Source organism: Epinephelus lanceolatus, chromosome 1 (assembly GCF_041903045.1).
Source record: "Epinephelus lanceolatus isolate andai-2023 chromosome 1, ASM4190304v1, whole genome shotgun sequence".
NCBI classification, from domain to species: domain Eukaryota; kingdom Metazoa; phylum Chordata; class Actinopteri; order Perciformes; family Serranidae; genus Epinephelus; species Epinephelus lanceolatus.
In genome coordinates, this window is record NC_135734.1 from 5,062,004 (window position 1) to 5,088,169 (window position 26,166).

General features: G+C 39.0%; 1 protein-coding gene across 1 annotated transcript; it reads right to left on the reverse strand.

Annotated features, from left to right (window-relative positions):
* Nucleotides 1-424: 424 nt before the first annotated feature.
* Nucleotides 425-25,275, reverse strand: slc60a1a (solute carrier family 60 member 1a). Its single transcript, XM_033626225.2, has 10 exons — nucleotides 24,941-25,275; nucleotides 22,481-22,679; nucleotides 16,650-16,901; nucleotides 14,748-14,877; nucleotides 14,562-14,677; nucleotides 13,472-13,645; nucleotides 10,789-10,936; nucleotides 4,517-4,587; nucleotides 4,142-4,262; nucleotides 425-1,039 (listed from the first exon to the last, which is right to left on the reverse strand). Exons 1-10 carry the CDS (start codon nucleotides 25,171-25,173, stop codon nucleotides 987-989), a joined length of 1,497 nt encoding a protein of 498 aa, XP_033482116.1. The 5' UTR covers nucleotides 25,174-25,275; the 3' UTR covers nucleotides 425-986.
* Nucleotides 25,276-26,166: the final 891 nt, after the last annotated feature.

Here is a 26,166-nt window from a genome sequence, read left to right on the forward strand (position 1 = left end):
CCAGTATGTGGTCCAGGCCCTACCGAAGACATCAAACTACCAGTGAGCCGACTTGCCTTTCTTCAAGTTCAGTCAAGCGTCTCTCAGTTCACTTGAAAAGTCATGTCCTTCCTGACATGTGAAACAGCCCGTAATCTTCTCAGCTGATGCTGCACTTCCAGAGCGCTCTGGAGGATCCAGCTGAGTACCTGGCATTTTCAGCTTTGGTGGAAACATGGCCTTATGAAAGTAACACCAGTGACTGTAATTAAGTATTTGGTTAGACAAGAGCATATCGATGATCCAATCATCTAACCAACCAGAAGGTTTCACCCCGAATTACAGTGGTCAAGTTTGGGTCGAGGTAAAACCATGAATAACCCTTTAAAAATCACTAAATGATAAAATGACTTGAGCTTAGATACGAGCCTCAGCTGGAAAAAGATAGATCTGATCACTGAGTTTATTTGTTTGTTCAACTTCAAATCACTGCCCATTATCACATCCCGATTTTTCACAGAGGGTTTTACCTGGTTCCAGGAAAGACAGGTTCATATAAAGGGCATCACAGGTGACACTGGGTCAAAATATCAGGACTTAAGTTTTACTCTCATCAAAGGTTAAAACATTTAAGGCCATCCAAGCAATTTTGACATAATAAATCATACAAGTGCTTTCACATGCATACTTGAAAGGCAATACTTAATCATTTAAGTGTCTTTGAAAACAAAGACAGTGCTAGAGATGATTCTGTCAAAACAGAAATTAAGTCAAGTATTGGTCATCCCTTGAGCTTTTAGTTGATCACTAGGCTTGAAAGTAGATTTCTCTTCAGGTCAGCAATGTTCAGTTGGGGGAGGACAGGATAAAGCTCCTGTTCTGAGACTGCCATATGATGCGAATGCCAGAAATGGTTCCTCCCATTCTCCCTTTCTATCATCCAGAGCAAAGGCACTTGGTCGTTTCTGTCCTCTGGCCTCCCCCTTAGTCTGTCGGAAACCCACAGATCATGAAGCTCCAGTCTTTGGCTTCTCTTTCATGTCTGTGTTGTCAGAGGAATCTGAGAAAAAAAGTGTTTAGTTAGATTATTAGGATCAGGGTTAGCTAACACCCTGATGTCAGCAAGTTATCCTCGGGTCCAACATATAAATCACACAGTTTAACAAACAGTTATGTACATTCAAACATCACATTACATGCAAAAAATAAAAATACCACCTCGTATTTGTCAAGTTGTAGTACAGTTTAAATCCATGTCTGTCCAGACTCATATGTAGCCATAATAGTCGACAATGCATCAAATATGGATGTTGCTCCAGAGCTATAAAACATTAATGCCTCTCACACATCCTCTCCCCAGCAGCACAGAAGATCACAGCAAAGTTTCAGGGTGGACACCCAAGGTTAATAACTGAAGAATATTATGAAGTTACACTGAAGTTGACTTTTAACCTTTTGTATATAAAATGTCAGTACTGTATCATTTTATCCTATTAGACATTTGTGTGAAATTTTGTCATAATTAGCATATGAATTCTTGAGTTATTGCCAAAAAACATGTTTTGTGAGGTCACACTGACCTTTGACATTTGTCCACCAAATTCTAATCAATTCCTGAGTCCAAGTGGAGGTTTGTGTCATATTTCAGGATATTCCCTGAGGTATCCGGTTTACGAGAATGAGACTGACACCAGTGTTAATGTTAGTTGATGACAATTCATGACATTTTAGTCAACTTTTAGACATTATGTTTTCTATATGTTTTTAATCTTTAAACTAATCCAGTTGGGCTAGTTCATATATCAGAAATTAGAATGAAGGTGACAGGCTGTATAAAAAATATTATTCAGATATATTATATTAATATTAATTTTTCTACAACTACAAGCAATTTCTACACATTTACAAACTGTGATTTCTCTAGCAGTTTTTGAGAGGTTTAAGGGGTGATTTACGAGCACACACTTACTGATCAACTCTCTCTATTTATGCTCTCAAAAACTTTGACACTACAAGTCTGGCAACCAGTGGCTGCTTGCTCTGCTGCCATTCAATGGATAACAAGCAGAGCTAATTGCTAACAGCCACCGCTGCAGCTAACAAACTTGACAAATCCATTCACAGCTCCACCATCCACAGTCAGACACACATGGCTGATTATTTACTGATGAATTATGCTGCTCCAGTGTGAGTGTTTTTGCTGGATAGCAAAACATTCTGGCACAGACTATTTACTGGACTGGACTGGACTATTTACTGGCTGGACTACCAGCCTGTCACTCATGCAGCATTTGAAGATAATTACAGACGTTGTCTACTTTACATGCCTGGTGGTCCCCTATTAACATTTTCATCACGTCTCATCAACAAAAATGAAACATAGTTTTTGTCTTAGTTTTTATTATCAAGATATATTTTTAGCTCGTCATTTTCGTCATGGAAAAAAGGTCGGTGACGACAATTTTTTGTCATTGTTTTCATCAACTAAATGAACAGTGACAGACACGGGGTCATAGTGATCTTTGACCCCCAAATGCTTATCAGTTCATTCTTAACTTCAAGAGGACGTTTGTGCAAATTATAAAAAAATCTCCTCAAGTTGCTCCTAAGATATCACGTTCACAAGAATGTGACAGAGAAGGTCACTGTGACCTTGACCTTTGTCCACCAAAATCTAATCATTTCAATCTTGAGTTCAGGTGGATGTTTGTGTAATATCTGAAGAGATTCCTTCAATGAATTCTTTAGATATCATGTTCACGAGCATGGGATTGATGTACATTTGCGGACAACCCGAAAACATAATGCCTCTGGCCACGGCAATCGCCAGCACAGAGGCATAAAAATTCTTTATCAAATATTAGACAATACAAACAAAAATCTGCCAGCAAGATTTCATCATTTACATAATATCATTTTCTGTTCATTTATACAGTTATTTGCATTAAATACTCTTATAATGTTTTGTCTCTTTAATGTATTTATTTTACTAACTTAATTGGTAAAGAATTTTTAGGATCTTTTTTTGGCTGCTGATGACTAAATAACGTCAAATGCAGTACTTAAATCCAACATCACCACAACCACCAGCCTCCTGTCACCCATGGTCTTTAACTAGTCATCAGTCACTTGGGCTATTGCTGTGCTGATTGCATGCTCCTTTCTGTATGCATGCTGGCAGCTTGTACTCAAATTGAAAAATAATCTTGGATTTGAACATATACATTTTCGCCCATTACTATTTTACTCAGCACTGGGAGAGGACTAATTGGACAATATTGGGACCAGTCCAGGAAGAGCTATTATCCTGTGATGATTAGTTTGACTCAGCAGAGAGATAAAGGAGGCGTGACATTCAGCAGGCTTTTGATGGAAGCCAACACAACAAGTGAAACAGAAGTAATATTTACATAAAATATTAACATCCTGATCTAGCAACACATTGTGGCTTTTTGCTATATTGACTGTTGGTATAATAAAATGCATTTACAGTGTCAACACATGGTAGCTCTCAAGCTTGTCATGCTACCTGTATGCATGAACACCTGCTGAAAAACAAAGCAGTACTTGGATAAGAAGTAAATATCTGATCTATTATTCTAAATTAGAGACTGTATGAAAAATTACTGGGGTGAGGAGGAGTGCGGAACCTTATATTTCACATTAATTATATTTTCTTTGGACCCTTCACTTGACTTAGCAACAAAAACTGCAAAACACTGCCACTGTTATAATACTCCAGAAATGGGGTCCAAGTCTTTTTAAAGTTTTGCAGGGAGACATATGTATATATATATATATATATATATATACATATATATATATATATGTGTGTGTGTGTGTGTGTGTGTGTGTATACATATATATATATATATACTTGCTTTTCCAGGCAATGAACAGTATCACCTCTCCTCCACCTGCTTTGGTGACTGTTCTGTTAGTATGCACCTTGGACAGTCTTTATTTCCAAGTGAAATTAAGTCACATTGCATAAATTGTCACATAGCAACAGGCTGCTATCTGACATCAGTGTTTCTAACAGAAATATCTGCAAAGCCCTTTTCTGAAAGCTGTAATGACTTTTTTCCCCAAATTAAATCCAGAGTGATATTGGAATTTCATTCACTCTCTCCATTCGTGTCAACCTGATGTGTGTGTTTACCTGTGGGGCAGTTTCTGTGTCTATGCTGGACATAGAGGAGAATCAGGAACAGACAGAAGCCAATGAATGAGGCTACTGTACAACACAACAGGAAAGAGTAACTCCCCTGACTGTGGATCACCTGTAGGAAGACACACACACACACACACACACACACACACACACACTGATCGTTGTAAACAATAATGCAAGCAACTAAGCATACAGTACTGTAAAGGAAATATTAATGTGTCAAAAGAAACAAGCAATATGCAGAAATAACCCTGATGAAAGTCATGTAAAAACACTGAATGTGGGAGCACTGGATTAAATGTTATCATTATTGTAAATAAAATGATATTCAAGAAGAAAGGACACAAAGTAAAAATGCCTTACTAATCCAACGAGTAGCTGCAGCATCATCTCTCCTGTGCTGGCACTGGTCACCAGAACTGTTGTGGCACAACCTTTAGCAGACAGGAAATAAACAGAAATCATCTACCTCATGGAGGACTCATAATGACTTATTCATCAATAAATAAATATACAAGGACTGTTCCAGAAAAGTTGATGATATGAGTCATCAGTTGAGAAGACAACTTTTTGACTCAACAATGGAAATGAAGTCTGCTCCAACGCTCTCAGCTCCAGTATAAAGAATGAAGTCAGCTAAACTACTTTTGAAGCAGATGCTGGTCAAACCTCCTCTACTGCCACCCAGGACTGATAGATGTAGATTTGTAGAAATATACAAATAAACATTTATTTTGTTTATTTCCTAATTAATCAACAACATTTATTTATCTATGTATTTAATTCTTTATTCACATATTTGTTTCAGCTTTTAAATGTGTTTATTATTTCATTTATTAATACTGGTATGCCTCGGCAAACCAGTCAAGTTTCTTTTAAAGTTTACATCCATGTCAATGAAAACATGGATGCTTCACACACATCTTTCCCCCAGCAGCACAGAAAATCTATACAATCAGCACAGTTTTAAGGTGGACACCCAATATTAATGTCACCAATTCAGTATCTGACCAAATGTCTCCCCTTCTGTTCCTGAGATATGACGTGAAATAATGGCCAGAAAAGTGTTCTTGCATAACATAATGATGTCACAGTGAAGATGACCTTTGACCTGTTGGACTGGATATAAAATGACACCACTTCATTATTTTATCATATTAGACATCTGTGTGAAGTTTTGCCATAAAACATGTTTTGTGAGGTCACAGTGACATTAGCCTACAACCACCAAATTCTAATCAGTTCATTGTTGAGTCCAAGTGAATGTTTGAACCAAATTTGAGAATGAGATGGATGCAAGGTCACAGTGACCTTGACTTTGAAACAATAAAATCTAATCAGTTAATCTTTGAGTCCAAGGAGACATTTGTGGCAAATTTGAAAAAAGAAACCTCAGGAAGAGCAACTGAGGAGGGATCCCTCTTCCAGGACGGACAGACGTGCAATAGATGTCGTACAGAACAGATCAACATAATAAATTAACAGTAATCAGTATGACACAATAGGCCCGTTTCCACCGCAGGAACCTTGGGGTAATTTTACGGGGCCAGGCCGTTGGTGCGTGCCTCCACCGCAGGAACCACCCCCAAAGGACAGAGTTACGGAACTTTTACAGGGGCTAAACAAGTCCCTGCCTGGGAGTAGGTACTCAGAACGGCCCTGAGAAACTCCTGGCTAGGGCTTGGGGATTACTTGGTGCTGATTGGATATACTCAAGACGGGATGTAACGTCAACAGAAAGCGGCAAAATAGCCGGCATTTTTAAAACTCAGTAGACGAGGGTTAGCTCGTTCATAGCTTCAGTAAATCAATAAACAATCCGTGAATTTTTTTTTTCCAGTGGATATCTTAGTTACAACATGATTGAGCTAGCAAAGCAGTTTTATGTTGCTATGTGTGGTATTTATTCAGTTTTGGGAAATCACGATGTCTAGAAAGCATCAGTGGCTGCAGCTGACAGGGACAGTTCATAACAGCAGCAAAGCTAACATCAGGACGTCATCTGTTAAAAGCCTCCCGTTGTCGGATACGACGTGAAACTACTCCAGTTAGCTCAATCATGTTGTAACTAAGACATCCGCTGGAAAAAAAAATAAAAATTCACGGACCGTTTATTGAGTTACTGAGTATTACAGACACCACTAAGGGCTAACAGCTAACGGTGTCCCTACGTCCCTACGCCACCCCGGTCAAAATGGTCGCGCAATGATTACGTCACATCCAGAGCCCGGTAACTTTACAGGAACCTTCCTCCTACTCCGCTCTCTCAGTGGAGACACGGCGGTTGAGAGGGCCGAGCAAGAGGACGTTCCTGTAGTAGTTCCTGTTCCCCAAATAGTACCAGGAACTTCTTCAGTGGAAACGGGCCTAATGAGACAGAAAGAGAGACCCCTTGAGATGTATTATCTTGTTTTCAATGGGGTCCCAAACAAACACTCACAATATAAATGTAAAAAACAAACAGTAGCTACAAGGTACAGTATTAAATGACACAACAATGACCTGACTAGCTAAAAGAAAAGGGTGTAAGCTTAGACTAGACAAAATCAAAAAAACAATGATCACTCTGTAAATAGAGAAGGGAGCACTGATGACTTTACTGAAAACATTAGCAATCCCTTTTAAGATAAGAAAACAAATTGCTTTTTAATAAATGAGATGATGACAGAAAACAGATATTATATGGTAACTTATTTCAATCAGAAGGAGCTCAAAACAGAACAGCTTTTTTTCAACTCTTTTTTAGATACAAAGTGGACTGTAAAGAGAATCTGACCAGAGTGCCTTTGTGAATAGTTTGACAAATTAAGTACAAAAATTTGTTTTGGACAATAGGAATAGATAAAGTCAGTACATTTAAAAATATTTAGATACCAGTGAAATTAAAGTCTTATGTCAAGAGAAAGCCACCTGTGTGTCTAACATTATACAATTGTGCGTAAAAAAAAAAAAGAATAACCCAGTATGAATCTGCAGAGTCTATAATACAGACTGGACAGAGATACGTTTTAAAAGCATTCTGATAAACAATGTCAGCATAGTCCATTATACTGAAGATAGTACAAGTTGTGGAGCAAGTTTCTTTCTGACATTAAATGTAAAACAGTGTCTTGAGTGATACAGAACACTAAGACTAAAATGCACTTTTTTCATGACTTGATCAATGTGTGGTTTAGAGGCAAGTTCAGAGTCAATCCACACACCAAGATATTTAATTTGTTCTACTTTTTGAAGACATCAACCGTTAATACAAATTAAAAAACTGAATAGTTTGATTAGGAGTTGCAGTTCTTCCTCACATCAATAAGCACTGAACACGTTTTTACTTTACTGAACAGTAGTTTGTTAGCTGACAACCAGGTTTGTAGCATATTGAAAGCAGATTGTAGGTCCTCCTAAATTTAGAGGCTTTTGATGTATATATAATAGTATCATCTGCATATAGTTGTGCACAACAATTAGAAAAAAAGAGTGAGAGGTCATTGATGAAAAAGGAGAAAAAAAGTGGTCCTATAGTAGAGCCTTGATGCACACCACTCTGCAGGGTGTAGTGAAGATACAAATCAAACCACAGTGATGGATGTTGGGAAAGAACAACAGCATGATGCCCATCTAAAAGAAGACAGTGACCAACCAGATCAAAAGCTTTGGTGAGATTAACAATTATTGCTTCTGTGAGATGACCGCAATCAGATGCAGAGAAAACATCAATTGTAAATTTTAAGAGAGTAGCAGTTGTGGAAAAGTTACATCTGAAACAAAGCTGATAAAAAAAACAATGTTATCATTAAGCCACTGTGATAATTGATTATAAACATTTTTTACACTTTCACAGAGAATGACTGTGAGAAGTAGACTGACTGAATGTGGAAAAACTGAGAAAATCGGACTGTATGTGGCACGTGAACTAAAATGAGTTTGACAACCCTGCTTTAAACAGTCTCAGCAATCTCACATCGACTGAAACTGCTGTTTTTGATGTCACAGCAGCGCCACTCTCAGTCTGTGCTGCACTAACTAAGAGGAGGTCTGCATTATTTTCCTGGTCAGAGTTAAGCATTTATTTTGCTCCACAGAAAATGTAAATGTGACATTTTGTAATTATAAATGTCAGTTTTAGGATTGTGAACATGCAGCAGCTGTTTCATTTGAGTATAAATTTGGTAAATGCACTTTTGCTAGTTTTATAGTTGACACATGTTTCCTAGTGCTCCAAGGTTTTCTGTGTTTATCTGCTAATTGGGGACTGATGATTTGTGTCTGTGAAAGAGACTGCATGTTACAAAGCTGTTCTTTTGTTTTTTTTGTCATTAACGTGTACAGGTATGTGCATTCTGTCTGTTCACATTTATACTGTATGTAATGTGTTTAGAGCTTATATGTAATAAAATGCATTGAGCACTCACATTGTTGTTCAAAAGTACATTTGATGTTGGAGTTACAGTATTTTAATCATGTGAAGTATGCAAAGTGTGAGGCTATACAGCAGTCCGCACTACACAAACTGAAAGGAGGGGACTGATGATTTGTGTCTATGGAACAGACTGCATATTACAGAGCTGTTCTTTTTTTATTATTAACTTGTACATAGGTATAACCACCATACAGAGAACATTAAAGGAGCAAGCAGTAGCAATTTATGGTCTGGGTTCTTCCTTCAATCAGCACAGCCACAGAACACAACGCAGATCATACAGAAGTTAAGGTATGCATCCGGCCAGATATGAGAATGCCACAGGACAGACACATCCGTTACATAGTGCTACCTAACAAGTTCTATTGGCTTGTTTTCGACAATGGAGGAAGATGATACAAGTGTCTTTGAATAGAGCGCATTCGAAAATATTCATTCTGAGTGCCGGAGCGGACTCTAGCACAAACTGGACCAATCATAAATTCAGAGTGCTGTGGGAATGTACTGTTTGGATTTTCAAAGCACCACACTCTTGGAAAGGCAGAGTGCACTCTGGGCACTCTGTCTGTGGAGCCGGAGCTGCAGCGTGCTGAGGGGGGTGAATGTGTTTGTTAACTCATACAGAAATATAATGCACCATTTCTTCGACCAACAGGGCCCCTTATTTTTGTGTAGAGTAGTGTCAAACTGAATTTACAAACGCACCATGTCGGTCATTCACTTTCCAGGACCGCCAGTGTCACTTGAATAAGTAAACACAAAAAAGGGGGACCAGACTGGCCGACCCTTATGCTCTCACTCAGTGGATGGATGATTTGTCCGGATTGCTGAAGGTGGGATGGTTAGCTTTGTGGTTGATTACTATGCCAATCTTACAAAAGACAAGGACACTTGAATGGTTTCCTCGAGTTTGTTTTGCTATCGAACAAGCATTAGCTATTGTGCTAAAAAGTCAGCATTACGGAGAAATCCAACATTCCTCTTAATACCATCCCAACTTCTGAATATGTCGACATGATAACCTTTTCATATAATGTTATTCATGCCTGCAACAGTCAATACTTTTTCCCTTACTTCATATGAAGTGTGCGCTGCACATCCGAGCATTTCTGATTATCGCCCAGTCCTTTCATCTTACCGCATTTAACCCTAGTCGTCTTTGTTTTTGTTAATGGGCAGTGGTGGCCGGTGTACGATAAAATTTAGGTCTTGTGCCATGACTCCTCATTTTCTGGCACTCAGTAACACAGCAAGATGGAATGTGTCTGTGTAGCCTACACCCCCATGGTGGTGAGTCCTGTTATGCCTCCAGCTTATAAAATGGCATCATCATGATGTCAGTCCTAAAAGGGTCCATAGTGAAATAGTCAAATTTGTGGTAGAGGTGCAGTGATTTGACAAAATTGCAAGGTCTGAATTCATGGGGATTGGCTGATGTTGTGCTAATTGTTACGACTGCAACATCACAACATCCTGGAGGGGCTGGTTGGTCCTCTGCATGTATTTGATGTGTTTGTCATGTAAACTGGATCAGCTATCAGTAGGCTTTATGGGCTTTATTAAAACAAAATTGAAATTCTGTAACTCATCAACCAGAAACCAGAAACCAGAAAGTTTTTGTTGCAGAGAGACATAACAGAATATGAAGAGAAAAAAATTTCTTATAAATGAAGAATATTTGTGGTCCTTTTGTTGTTCAGATTTTTAACTAGATGGCGAATTAGAGAACAAATGCAATATAAAACTTGGGAGTGATACACTTGAGTTTAATCTATTATCTGTCTTTACTCCAGTATGAAACTCCAGTGATGTTGTGATGTATCAGCTGCAGCGCTGCACTGTCCGATCAATAACTGATATCCATTCAGGGGGGTATGTCAGTCAATAAAAGACTTCCATGAAGGCTGCACTAGTGCATCCATGCTTCCCTCTCCTTGAAAAGCCTGCTCTCTCCTGGACTCCTGGACTCCTCCGAGCGCACTTGAGAAATCCTTCAAGATGGTGGGTGTCAATTGATTTCTGGGTCAAGTGATCGAGGACAGATGATAGAGGAGTCTCCACATACGCTATGAAGTGTTGTTACCTGTTAACCTACTTGCCATTTGGACTCTTCCTATAAGCCATGTTCATTAAAATCACTGAATTAATCCTGCCTCTTTCTGTTTTGTCTGCATTTGGCTTCTTCCCTTGCTGCCTGCACTTTGACTGTGTGGTAGTTTACCTTTGTAGTCTAGTATGTCCTCTGTAAAGGCCAGCATGGATGGGAACACACTGCTGATGCACAGTCCCAACACGCAAGTACCGATAAAGAGAAACACACAGCTGGTGTAGAAGATCAACAACAGGCACTGCACCAGTATGACCCCCACCTGGAAGAAACACACAGTGACAGTGAGAGAATGACCATAACTTGAGGGAAGCCTGTTACCTGTTGTGAACCAAAAGTTAACAAATCTTGGCCTAATTTTTACTTTCTCAACCTGAAAACGACACTATCATCATCCAGATTTCAATGAAACATAATGTTTAAAATGCTGTTTTCTTAAAAGAAAAGAGTATTTTTAACTGTTGTCTTTTGCATTTCAGAGATAAAGTTTTCATGACACTATTGTTGCAGCCATCTGCCTACCTGACATAAGAAACACTAATTTTTAAAGTGAGTTGTAGGAAACCTAGTAACACATGAAGGAAACAGAAAAAAGCTATTTTGGCACAAAAGTCCATAGTGTGGTGGCCCTGTGACACAGACATTTCACTAAAAAACTTTACACAAACAGTTAGGGGGCTGTTGTATATAGAGGATAAAAAACGACTTAAGTTTCAATAAATACATGTATAAATAAATACTGAAATAAGTAACTGATATGGATATAAATACAAGTATATGCACATATATATTTGCAGCTGAGGTCTGCCATACTCAATAGACCCCAACAAAAGAAAAACCCATGCATTTCATCATTCAAAGGTACAAAAGTGCAACACTCCTACACAACACCTATATCAACACGTGGAGGAAGTAAGAGGCCCCAAATCAAACTCCAATCATCAAGGCAATGTGTCCCTAAAACACAGCTCCTCTGCTGAACGAGGGACCTTTAGATCTTCAGTCTAACAGTGTCCCAGCCAAGCTATTTCGGCTCAAAAGCCCATGGTATGGTGGTCCTCAGATGAAAAAACAAAACAACACTGTAGGCTTTGCTTTGTTGTTTTTCTTGGATATGTCCTTTTGTTAAAAGTAAATACTAAAACAACCATTCAGGATCTGCACCCACAGAAAAAAAAATCAGCAAATTTTGTACATCTTTCTACTTTCTCAGGCAGTCTGCGAGTGACATTGTCGACATGGTATTACGATGACACAGACAGTAGTTACCTAACTCTTCTGACTTCTAAAAAATGCCCTCTGAAATGTTTTGAGTTTCATTCATTTTTTTCTCAGATGTTGTGGTTTGCAACTCAGAGCCACCGTACTCATTAGAGCTTCAGTACAGCTCTCAATCTATCTATCTGACCCCAACTAATGAACAACACATAAAAAATTTAAAGAAAAATAACAACAACAACAACAACAAAAAAGTAAAGAAAACTGACCATTTTCATCTCATTTTCCAAGGGTACAAAGCTGCAACACACCTAGAACTGGGCAATAAAAATATACCAACAATTATGTTCCACAATGTTTAAAACGGATGAATGATGAATGGATCAATGAAAGTGGAGTTCTGAAGGTCCTTCTGATTCCATTCTGGATGTTTGCAGCAGTTGGCTGTCTTCTGCGAACACACAGTGTCTTAGCAGTTTGATTGAGGCATTTTTACATTAAATGACCTACACAGGTTTCATAGTTGATGTCATAGCTGTCATAGTCCTCTCTGTGTTGAGTTTCCATTTTTTTGCACCTTTGTTTTGTTTTTACATCTGAGGGCCACCATACCAAGGGCTTTGGAGCCGAAAAAGTTTAGTTGAGAGAGCATTAGACTGAAGATCTAAAGGTCCCTGGTTCTTTCCCGGGTTTGCCCTCAGTTGGAAAAACAAAACAAGTCACACACAAATGGAAACTCAACATAGAGATGACCCAATCAGACATCAACTATGAAACCCATGTAGGACATTCATTGTAAAGAGGCCCCAATCAAACTGCTATGAGTCATCAGCTCTAACTAGTGTTCCCAGAGGACAGTCTAAAAACTGCTGCAAACATACAGAATGGGACCAGGAACCAGAAGATCTTTAGCCTAATTAAACACTGATTAATTTTCTCAAATAATTTTCAGTGATTATTGAGAATAATTTTCTCAATAATCACTGATTAATTTTCTCAAAAGTTGTGGTTTGCAGCTCAGTACAGCTCTAAATCTATTTGACCCCAACTAAAGAAAAACAGGAAAAATCTCAAAGCAAACAGTTGCAGTATAATTGCCCATGGCTATTTCATCATCCCAGGGTACAATTCACCTTTCATACCATTAGAGTGCACAGCTCTGCAACAGTTGTTGCTGGTACAACACAGACATAAGGCCCTTACCACTGCATATATTTTTAAATGTATTCAAAGACAAAGAGAAATTCGGCAGATAATGATATTCAGTTGTCCTTACAGAACCTAAATCAAGTGTTAACAAAGCTGTTCACTTTGGCTTAAAGAACCTTTTGTTTGTATAACTCCTCATCTCCTCACTGGGTGCTTTCCCACCCAGTTCAAATATTTGGTTAGAACTATCATACAACAGCTGTGCATGACCTCTATTCCTTTTACAAGAAATTACTACTCAGTGCGACACACAAATTAATGTGGGAAAAAAACCTGATGCTCACCTGTTGAGCTCTAATCTCACTGCACTGTGGTATCAACAACTTTATTGACTATACAGAGAATTTGTCTCCCAAATGTATGTTCATACCAGACTGAGCGTGAGCAGCCTGGGTGCTGTGTATCTGTAGGACAGGTAGATGAAAGCCAGTCTTCCTACTGTGATGGAGGCCCAGAATATACTGTCCAGATAGCCGGCAGTCTTATGGCCCATCAGCAAAGGAGGGGATACTGCATAGGTGTAGACAAAGCCAGTGTAGGAGCCCTACAGTAAAACAAACACAGCAGGGGTCAACACTGCACAGAGATTTTACAGTCTGACAATGTAGCTCCTACCTCTCATCCCCCTCCTTAATAGAAGACTTAAAACAACATGAAAAAATATCAATACTTTGTCTTCCTTCGAGTTGGTACATAATTTACATTTTGGAACTACAGACCCCACAATGCTAACAAAGTATAATGTTGCCATGGATTCAGTGAGTTTGCTGTGGGCAACAATGTATGTTACTTAGCCTTAATTTGTTTAAATTTTGGCACATCAAATTAGCATATAGCAGTTCCTGTTTGCAATGTAGCTATGGATGTACGGACAACTACCCCTTGTTTACTTTGATACTGAAGGAAACTTAAAAAACACTCGGTACGTTTACATGCACAGTTAAGTGGAACTACAGTTATAGCTCGACAGGGCCATTTAATTGGACTACTGTCCTTGTCCCAGTATACAAGCACAGGAGGGGAATCGATTTATTGACCAAAGTATATCTGACTCCACTATGATAAGTGGTGATATGCCCCCTTTCAGCTTGTTAGTATTGGACCTTTCTCTGATTGACCTATTATATCACAGACCAATCGAAACACAAGTTATCTACAGTTAGCTAGCAGCAAACTGGTACCATGGTGGACAACTTTACAGCTTTGTACAGTTCATAAGTGCTGTACACTTTGCTTTTTATTTTTCTTCTCTTAGCTGTTACACATCTAATGCTATTCTACTTCCAGGCCAAAGCCCAGAGTGGAAATTGTAGGGCCTGCACAGAGCCCCTCAGGCAGTTTGGGTCCGATTGACTGTATACATGAGTATCTTTGTCTTACGTGTCACCCTTCATCCACCCGCCCTGGTTTTGAGTGTTGTGTTTGATGTTTGTGTGTGTAGTGTCAGCAGGTAGTCTCACTACAATCCCATCAGTGATGAAGAGGATGGCTCCACCCAGAACATGGAGGAGGAAGAAAGTAGCAGGGCGTCCTCGGAGTTTGGCATGATTACAGCAACCAAACACACTCCCATGACCTGGAGAGAGAGATACTGAAGTCTGTCACTGCTTTTGAATATAGTGGTCACAAGTACACAAGTGCATTACCTTGACCACTGTCCCAAGTGGGGCTCGCACTGGAAACAGAGTCTCTGTCAAGCAGACGTGGACTGTTGTTGGAGCAAGGGAGCAGTCTCTCATGGTACATCAAAGCGAGCACCGCTGCTGGCACTGGAAGCTTCCAGGACACACACACACAAAGAAGTTATTGTTAACTAAGTTAACTAAGTTAACAGTCAATACTTCCTGTCAGCTGATTCCTCCTCTCATAAAAGTAGAATCCATGCTTTCTTATCTTGTCCTCTGCATCAAAAAAAAAGATCTAGTTCAAATAAAAAATGATATTTGGAAAATGATATTTCCACTGAGGTGGAAGCTTATCACTTTACATGAGAGGCAATATCCTGGCTTATAGCTAATAAGAAGAACACAACTGAAATCAGAGACATTAATCTGAGTGGCTTTGAAGAGCAGCAACACTGTTTAAAAAGTTCTTTACATCATTAACTTCCATTATGGTCATTTTCACATGTAGTTGTGCAACATTGGGGGAAATATGGTCATGGGATACCTAAATTCTATGACTATGCCCCAAAACGAAAGGCCCGCCAGAGAGAAGGGGCATCAGTGTTGCAGAGTTCTGTTTTTTGGTGTAGGCCTACAGGTCCATCTGTATAACCAACTAATTGTACATGTCATGTTTAAATTAAATTATACACTTTCCTTTCAGTATTACCATGAAAAAAATAGACTTGTTTGATTGTATTATTAAGTATATGTCATGACAACACATCCTGTTTGTAAGAGGACCTAAAGCTTTTTGGCCACAGCTTATGATGGCACACATGACAGACTGATGATGGAAAATCACTTAGTAAATGTTTGTTCTCTTTTTAGTGACGTGGCTGTCACACATGGAAGCAACTGGACAGAGAAACACTAACGTTGCTCAGTGGTAAAGACTCCTGACTTTATTACAGGATACTGCATGTCATGAGTAAACTTTACTCTTAGACCAAGAGTCTTCAGCAGACAGTTCGTGACCTCAATAGGGGGTCTTTTGTGTTACTGCAAGGGCATCACCTAGTTACTGTTGTGCAATCATGTGAGCTAGCTAACGCTAAATTATTGTGCATCACTTATCAATAACAGTGAAGTGAACTAGTTTTGATTTGATTTTTAAAAGGAATTTTAAAAGCACAATGGGTGAGAGAAAAACATAGAGGGTAGCACTTAAAGCATTACTAAAAACACTTTTTCCAAAGTGGTCCTCGGTGGTGACAGCGAAACTTTACATAAGAACATACACATAATTGCAAACACACAAATTATATCATAAACCTACTCATCCCCTTGTAACTCCACACCCATGGTTAAAATGACCTCCCTCAAAGGAGAAGCATCAACCCTCCCAACAACTCCTCCTTAACTTTTGTTTATAAAAATTGCCTTTGTTTGGCTTTTAATGGTGTTTAATATGCATGGGCAGGTTGTTCCATAGGGAGACCTCAGTATAGAAAGTTCAATTCAGTTTAGGACTAGATGTTACAATCCCTTGATGCACATACTTGAAACTATGAGTGAAAGTGACAGTGCCGTCTGGGGGTTTCCGAGTGGAAGCAGAAGGGTTAAGGTTAGATGGACAGAAAAGTAGGAAAGAGCATTCCTATAGTTGATTACATACTGGTCTCTCCAAAGGTTAGTTACCAAAGGTGAACTAGTTAGCTAACATTAGCTAACAAAATGTTGGAGACCTCTGTCTTAATCAAATCACAGCTACACTTGGTTTCACATTTAGCCTGCCAACCAGCAGCTACAAGAATCACTGTCATTTAGCCTTTCAAAAGTAATATACATTTGAGCTTATGTACTAAATAGATAGCTTATACTAGTATGCATTGTATACATTTCATGAATCATATGACTCACGTAATATTGACATGAACTCACATTAATAACAGCCATAATCCAGAAAGCATACGACACCCTCGTCATGACCACACCCTCGGTGTGCAGAGGATACCGGGAGATGTTGGGTAGCCCTCCATGCCCAGCCAGGCTGCTGCGAAGGTGCTCTAGGTCAGAGGAAGAGGAGGAGTTGGCGGTCCAGTTGGCACCCAGGACACAGTTATCATCTGCCAGGAAGGGATCAGCCACCAGGGGACTGACCAGTGCTCCGAGGCCTATGAAGAAATGCAAGGCCTAGAGCCAGACATGGACATTGATCCCCTTATTATTATACTATATTTGGACAGTAACATTGTTTCTGTTATTTTGGCTCTGTATACCACCACAATGGATTTGAAATAAAACAATTAGTGTGTTCTTTCAGTCCAGATATTCAGCTTTAATTATAAGGGTACTGACAGCAATATTGGATAAACCATGCTGGAATTACAACTATTTCAATATAAACCCTTTATTTCAGTTTACCAAAAGTGGTGGCATAAATTAATATTATATTAAATAAAGTTAGTATATTATACCAACATCATGCAAGAATTCATCTTTTGGCAATTTGGTGTCCCTATAGTTTAGTGTGCCGGCGTTGCTCTGCAGTTGTAGGGGAAGTGAATGGAAACATATTCAACATGCGCTAATATCACCCAAATGTGCCGATCAGCAGGACAGGGAAAAAACAAACCAATGGCCAGCTCCTTATCCCTGCTGCTTCCTAGTAGCCTTGGAATGCAAAAGCAGAATTTGATATGTTGTAGACATTACAGGTGTCCAAGGACAAAATGATTTTTTCCACAGATAGCCAAGTATCAACTTCTGGTAATGAAAAATGAAGCCAATGCATATGCCTAAAACTGCAGTTCCTTGAATGACAAAAAATAATTTTGGTCTCTATAGCTAATTTCCCCATTCATGAAAACAGCATGGGGCTGAATTTTTATATAACTTTACATTTTACTTTACGTTAACTTTTTATCAAGGCTTAAAGTTATGCATATTTAAGGGTGGCACCTCTTTGAGTTACAGGCTGTCTGCAAAGCGTCACTACAGTCTCTAAGTCAGATTCACCCCTCACGCCTCCACAGGTCCACCCTCTCATCCAGATAGGGTTACTTATGGCTCAAAACTAGAATTCAAGTTTCTCTTACATTGTACATCCATGTCTATGAAAACATGGATGCTTCACACACATTGTCCCCCCTACAGCACAGAACATCGATACAATCAGTACAGTTTCAAGGACACCATGATTAGCGTCACCAGTTAAGTATCTGACCAAATATTTCCCCTTCTGTTCCTGAGATATTATGCTGCATAATGGCCAGAGAAGTGTTTTATGCAGAACATTATGATGTCACAGTGAAGCTGACCTTTGACCTTTTGGATATAAAATGTCATCACTTCATAATTTCATCCTATTAGACATTTGTGTAAAGTTTTGTCACAATTAGTATATGAATTCTTGAGTTATGGCCAAAAACATACTTTGAAGTCACACTGACCTTGATCTTTGACCTTCGACTACAAAATCAGTTTATCCTTTAGTCCAAGTGGACGTTTGTGTCAAATTTAATGAAATTCCTTTGAGGTGTTCTTGAGATATTGTGTTCACGAGAATGAGACAGATGCAAGGTCACACTGATCTTGACCTTTGGCCTTTGACCACCAAAATCCAATCAGTTTATTACTGAGTCTAACTGAACATTTGTGCCAAATTTGAAGAAATTCCCTCAAGGCGTTCTTGAGATATCAAGTTCACAAATATGAGACAGACAAGGGGTGCCTTCCAAATCACATACTTTTTCTTTTTACTTTTAGCAGCTGCCTATACAAAGTACATACTGTCACATGCAGTATGCATGTCAGGACATACCACTGTCTCATATCATTACGGCCTAAACTTTGACCCTCTTACACATATATCCATTACCATGGAGATAAAACAAAAGACCGTTCACTGAGCCTGCCAGAAATGGAGGTCAATCCAAAGAGCTCTGATGTTGTTATTTTGCAATAAGTAATAACTGCATACACTGTAAATTTTAAAATATTATATTCATGGTAGTAAAATTACAGAGGCTATACAGCTCATTATTTAATATTTGTGCCCTTTTTGTTGTTGGTTATATTTATGATTATTTTATTCAATTAAACAATTAATATTCCTATTATTACTAATCGACTGCTCATCAGTCAACTGAATGTGCTGTCATCCATCACTGGGACTTGTGACAGTTGATGTGACGCAGCGTCCGCTGTGCAGAGGATTGTGGGTCAGAACAGCCAAAAAAGCATGCTGGCTTGCATACTGCAAAATACGACCACATGTAGTAGAACATCCTGGTATTTTTGACATACCATGTATTGGGACACACTAAATCTTTCCCTGGCATACTATATAGTATGGTAGCATGTGGATCGGAATGCACAAAACCTCCATTGCTTCATATTGTTCACCTCTCCTCGCCTCATGCATTTTTAAAAAGCCAGTCCAAAATAAACAAACAAATAAAAACATTTCAATATTTTACTGTACCTGTATGGAGCAGACAGAAATTAGAAACACTTCACAATGTGTATAGTAAAATATTTGTTTTAATGTTTAGGGTGCTGGCATGTATGAAACCTTAATGAACACTTAAAACCATGCATGTCATTTTTTTCTTTTTCTCTTTTCCTTTTTACCTATTTTTTGTTGTAAAAAACACTGATCAACATCCGCAATAAAGTCAATAAACTATTTAAATATTTACTATTTAAATCACGCTGACAGCGTTTGAGCCAACCACAAGAATGTGTGGAATTTCATTTGTTTCATTTATTGTTTGTCCTGTGTGGTTGTGCTGCTGCCATGGTCCTGCTTTATGCCTCCTGCTACTGTTATCATTAGTCATACTTCTACTGTTATTATACACATAATGATTATGTCACATATGTATACTATGTAAGGGATAATGTATAATGAGCCGGTGAATACTGGGAAAATAACTCCCGACAGGGGAATAGAACCCCAACGCGGCTCATTATACTTTATCCCGCTTATTATACGGCTAATTTTCAGTTAAATAAATAATGTTGTCTGCCTCCGCGAAGTGCACTAAAACCGACCGGATTCGACAACTTTTGGTTAGTTTTGTACTCACCCAGGCTTAGTGGACTGAACCGAGGCATAAAACTCGTGTAAAATGTCATTAAGCATGACTGCCGAGTGTGTATTCAAATCCGTGTTCTTTTGTTTTTGGCAGAGAAAGTCCATCAGTACCTGTAGTAGTACAGTACAGTATAGTACAGTAGCCCATTTTGTTGTCTTTTTTGTATTTATCTCATCTTTCTCCTCCTCTATCACTTGAAGCTCTTCAGGTATCAGTTCCTTGTGCCATTTTTCGCTTGATTTTTTTTCTTTCCTTCTCCATTTTTTTTTCTTCAGCAGCATCCAATTCCTCAAAATCCTTGTGGCTACTCTCCAAATAAGTTAAAAGAAATGTTAAAATCAGCCATTTCTGTTTGTTTTTTCCCTCTGAAGTTGTTTGACAGCTGCAGTGTTGCAGGGCAGCGTCCCTAGCAACGCTGGGCTACATAGCAAGTGTAATGACCGTTGCTACTAGCAACGGTCATTACACAGTAATATCAGACCGCTGAATGCTGCGACTGACCAATCAGAATACAGCATTTAATAGAGCCGTGTAATAAAACTGTGTATCATCGGCATAACAATGGAAATTTACAGAGTGATTTCTAATGATGTTACCTAAAGGAAGCATATAGAGTAAATAGGATTGGTCCAAGCACAGAACCTTGCGGAACTCCAAAACAAACTTTAGTATGTAAGGATGATTCATCATGAACATGAACAAACTGAAAACGATCAGATAAATAAGATTTAAACCAGCTTAGTGCAGAACCTTTTAGGCCAATTAAATGTTCCAGTCTCTGTAGCAGTATTTGATGGTCAATTGTGTCAAACGCCCCACTAAGATCTAATAAAACAAGTACAGAGACGAGTCCTTTGTCTGAAGCAATCAGAAGATCATTTGTAATTTTAACTAGTGCTTTCTCAGTGCTATGATGCACTCTAAATCCTGACTGAAATTCCTCAAATAAATTATTATCATGGAGAAAATCACACAGCTGGTCTGCGACTACTTTCTCAAGGATCTTTGACAGAAAGGGAAGATTAGATATTGGTCTATAGTTGGCTAACACCTCTGGATCCAGGGTGGGCTTTTTTAGGAGAGGTTTAATTACAGCTACCTTAAAGGACTGTGGTACATAGCCTGTTAATAAAGATATATTGATCATGTCTAATAAGTGAGTGTTAACTAAAGGTAAGACTTCCTTAAGTAGCCTAGTTGGGATGGGGTCTAAGAGACACGATGATTTAGATGAAGAAATCACTGCGGTCAATTGTTGAAGAGAAATCGGGGAGAAGCAATCTAAATATATATTAGGTCTTACAGCTGTGTTTGAGGGCAGATAGGTATTATCTGAGGACAGGAGGTCATGAATTTTGCCTCTAATAGTTAGAATTTTGTCATTAAAAAGCTCATAAAATCATTACTGCTAAGGGCTGAAGGAATACAAGGCTCAATAGAGCTGTGACTCTCAGTCAGCCTGGCTACAGTGCTGAAAAGAAACCTGGGGTTGTTCTTATTGTCTTCTATTAAAGCTGAGTAATAGTTTGCTCTGGCATTGGGGAGGCCCCTCTTGTACGTTTTAAGACTGTCTACCCAGATTAAATGAGATTCTTCCAGTTTGGTTAATCGCCAATTCCTTTCAAATTTTCGCGATATTTGTTTTAACTTACAGGTTTGAGAGTTATACCAAGGAGCGAACTTTCTTTGCTTTGCTAGGTTATTAGGGTTGGCCTACTTGATGGAGTAGTAAACTAGTGCTGTGTCTCAAATCACATACTTCCATAAGTACACTTCCATGTAGTATACTATGTGCACTATGTACTTATTGGGCGTAGTGCACGAATTTTGACAGGGTAGTGTTGTCTCAAACCAAACACTGCTGTTGTGCACTTACTGGAAATGACAACCGCAGCTGTTAGCTAGTTAGCAAACTAGCATTAGCATTCGCGTTATCGTTTGCTGTACCAAATCATTACAGACTGCTAAATTAACCCAATAAACATACTGGTGGCTTATATCCGACAACAGTTTAGTGGTGATTAGTGCAAAAAACACATGTATATCTTACATTTGTACAATGCAGCGACGTTCATGGTCGCACAGTCCTTGGCCGCTATTTCCAGTTTGAAAAGTGGTCCTTCCCCTTCTGCTACATAGCCAAAATGGCGACCATTGAGGGCAAAAAGTGTCCATAGTTCCACACTCAACTTCTTGACCGTTTTGAGTGCACCATCCAGGTGCACTGCATTTTCCCATACTTCTCAATGTGAACTCACTTATGCACTCAAAATATTAAGTGTAAGTACAGAAGTATGCGATTTAAGACAGTATAGGTTTCATTACACACACTAACAAAAGTTGTTATTTTTTAATATTGAGAGCGGATTGCACAACAGGATTAATACATTTTGATTAAAACTTTGATTTTGTTGGTAAGTGTTGTATAATCACTCACTTGCGCTGACTTCAGAAAAGCTCACCCTTGAGTGTAACATTGCTTAAATAAAGTCTAATTAACCAAAAAACTGTAATATGTTATTTTATAAGTACATATTTTTGTATCAGTAAACATGCACATCCACACTGACATCCTTAGATCCGTCCTGTTGAACAGTACAGAACACACCCACAAACACACACACACATTTACAGCTGTCACTACCCCTTCCTTCCCTCTTCTCTTCTGACCTGCAAGAAGGTGGCGGAATCCTTCTGGTACAGCTTCACCAGCTGGAGGTTGGCAATGGTGTCAATCACCCCCATGGCTAAGCCAGCAATTGCCATGGCAACAGACAGCAGTACCACATGGTTACATAGCGGTATGATGGAAAACACAAGCGAGATGATGAATGTGCAGGAGAAAAGGGCTGACAGGGAAAACAGGAGTCTGGAGGAGACACAGAAAGAGAAGACAACACCATTATGCACTATATTCACACTGTTAATGGCCTCCATCTAGCCACTCACTGAGAGGTGTACATCTTAGGCTTTTTTTTTTTTCATTTAAGGTTTTATTTAAACAGTCGTTTGTTCAACATATTCTTAACCTTTATTAAAAGTCCCTACTCTTATAAAATGTGTTGTCAATGATTAAGCTTATCAGTGCTGAAAGTCAGATCAGACTGATTAAGACAGGGAAATTCCACTTTCTTGTTGTCACAACAAAGTCACCTTGATGGTCTGCTGCTCCATTATCTTTTATTTATCACACCTTCACATTATGTTCACCTTGTATTCTGCATCTTTCCTGCCAACTTTCGACTCTCCTTTTCACCTTGTCCTAAAAAAACAGTTAATTTAACATTAAGTCAGTCAGAACTGTCAGTATTCATCAGAGGTCTGTCAGTCCACCACTGTGGTCCAGACTGAAATATCTCAATAACTAATGCATGGATTGCCATGAAATTTTGTACACAGATCCCAAGAGGATGAATCCTTCTAACTTAGGCAATCCACTGGCCTTTCCTCTAGTACCAACAGCAGGTCAACATTTTTCATTATCCTGTAAAACATCTCAACATCTATTGCACTGATTGGCACAACATTTGGTACGGGCATTCATGGTCTCCAGATGATGAATTCTGCTGACTTTGGTGATTCTCTAACATTTCTTGTAACGCCACCAAGAGGTGGACATTTTTTGTTTTGAGTGATATGTCTCAACAGTTACTAGATGGACTGCTATAGAATTTCCTACACACATTCAAGCCCCCCTTTGGATGACTTTGGGGATCCCCTGACTTTTCATCTCGTATAAAAAACAGGTAACATGTTCCTGACCACTTCACACATTCACCTTCACACTTCTGGTCACGTTTCACTGGCTACTCAATGTGTGGGGTGAGGCACAGACCTGAAACTACTCTCTGTCATTTGAATGTTACAGATTTGCCAGTCAAATTTAGAATACAGTCTAACTTTTAAGGTGAAAGTGGACGTGGTCATTGAAATCCAATGAGTCTGTCATATCAAGTCTTCCACCTTAAGAGTAAGGCTGTATTTACTCTATGTGTCCAATTCAGCTTGGTCCAAGGTCAGTTTTTATTCTATTTTATTTTATTTTATTATTTTATAGCCCAAAATAGTCAGTTCTAAGTTGCAAAATATAGCTATGACCTCAGGCTTTCTAGAGAATGAACACAAGTAGGCATAATGACCTGGTACACTAAACATATTTCACTAAACAAATAAAAAAAAAAGAAATATTTCTTTGAATTATAAATATGTACAGGAATATTGGCACATTCTCAAATGTTAGAATGATTTATACTATTCATTAACCTGCATTTTCTTGACTTTGGTGTTACTTCCTTATTGTTTGCTGTATGTGTACAAATTATACAAATTGACCTGTAAATATTTGTTCTTTCTTCTGACCTTATTAAAACTAAAATGATTGAGGTGTAGATGATTGTCTTTGCCACAAACTGGGCTTGCACATCTTTTAGGTGACAAAATATTCTTATGTGTCTACTAAGAAAATATTTCATACTTTACATATGTTTTTCTGTTAATGGTCTGTGTATTGCCAAATATACTGCATATCTCTTTGTTTGCCAAACAGTCATTCACAGACAGAAATGTACAGTCTGTTCTTCTGTGTGATGTGACCAGGCCTGGGATACAAGCTTGAGAATTTTGCAGCAGTAAAACAACATGTACTTTGGATTGATCTCTGCAACAATATTGTAATGGTGTCTTGTAAATTCACGAGGGTTCGGGGATATGTTTGTGTGCATGACACATAAATACAGAAAATGCGGCATGAGACCCCTTACACAAGTTAGGTCTCTGAGACCCCAAACACAAGTAATACCTCAATTTCTGTAGCAGATCTCTTAACCATGTCATCAGTATAAAATCATCTCACTTCCATCAGTGGGACTGATGGGACCTCAAAAAGCCTGGATTGAAAAGTTTGGTTTTGCTTGCATTTTTTTTTTTTTTTAGTTTTGTTTAGTTTTTAGTTTAGTTTTTTAGAGGCATACTATGGCGACTACAATGACTCTGTTGAGTACTGCAGACACAATTAGTCCTAATGGGAATACCACTAGAATATCACATTGACTAACAGCACCAGCACAGTGTCAGACAGCAGGACACCCACTCAGTATGGACACCCACTCAGTATTCATTACACACACTCACGTTTTCTTGAAGAGCCCTCCCAGGCCGCTGCCTACCAACAGGAAGAACTGCTGGGAAAAGAAGACCCAGGTGATCTGCTGCAGGGTGGACTGAGTCTGACACCTCAGGTCCAGAATGGTGGGTCCCAGGAAGGCGATGCACAGGCCGAAGCTAAAGAACACACTCCAGTAGGTGAGAGTATGCTGCCAGTTGCGCTTAAACAGCGACCAGATCCGCTCATCCAGCAGCTTCATGTCGACCTTTCAGAGCTGCAGTGGCCCGACAGCTGCCAACTGCTCAGTGACACTGACGCCGTGGAGCTCTCACACTCAGCCACACAAAGTGCCAACGAAGAAAGTAAACAGTGCCTCACAAGTAGTTCACTGCCAGTTGTCCTATTGACGGATGTGGCTCTGATTGGCTGATGTCCCAAAGTAGGCTACCGCCCATTGTCAGACTGTTTTGAGATTAGTTGTTCCGTGATGCAGGAAAACTAAAGTCTTGCAAACAGTCCATTTCCATTAACAATACAGCACTGTCCATGCATGAATACACTGAACTTGTTGTCTTTATAACATAACTTTATTTAGCCTCTATGTGATCCAATATGATTGATATTGGCTGGCTGGCTGCTGAGAAAACTACTCAGTGTTCTGTATTCCGGACAACGCCTCTCACCCCCTGAATGTCACTCTGTCTGGAGTCATATCAGAGCACATTCAGCCGTAGACTGAGACCACCGCTCGGCAGTGGTTTTTGCTTTTTGCTCCTGTACGTCACTGTACGTCTTTGTTATAAATACAGTGTTTGGAGAGAAAAAATGTCTATGGTTAGCACTGTCGCCACACAGCAAGACGTTTCAGGGTTTGAATCCACTGGCCGGCTTTAGCCCTTCTGTTTAGAATTTACATGTTCATAGGCTACTGTGTCAGCGTGGGTTTCCTCCAGGTTGTCCGGAGTCCTCCCGCAGTCCAAAGACCTGCAGGTTAGGTCAACTGGTGATTGTAAATTTGACGTAGGTGCAGTGGCGTAAGGTAGCCTGCTGTAGGCTATTATGTTATTATGACGGCCCCTAGTGCGCCCTTGTTATATAGGCCTGTATAACATAAAGGTGGCAGTAAGACACGAGAAACACTGTTAGTAAAAAATAAGAATATACATACATATATACATACATATATATATATATATATATATATATATATATATATATATATATATATATATATATATATACACACACACAC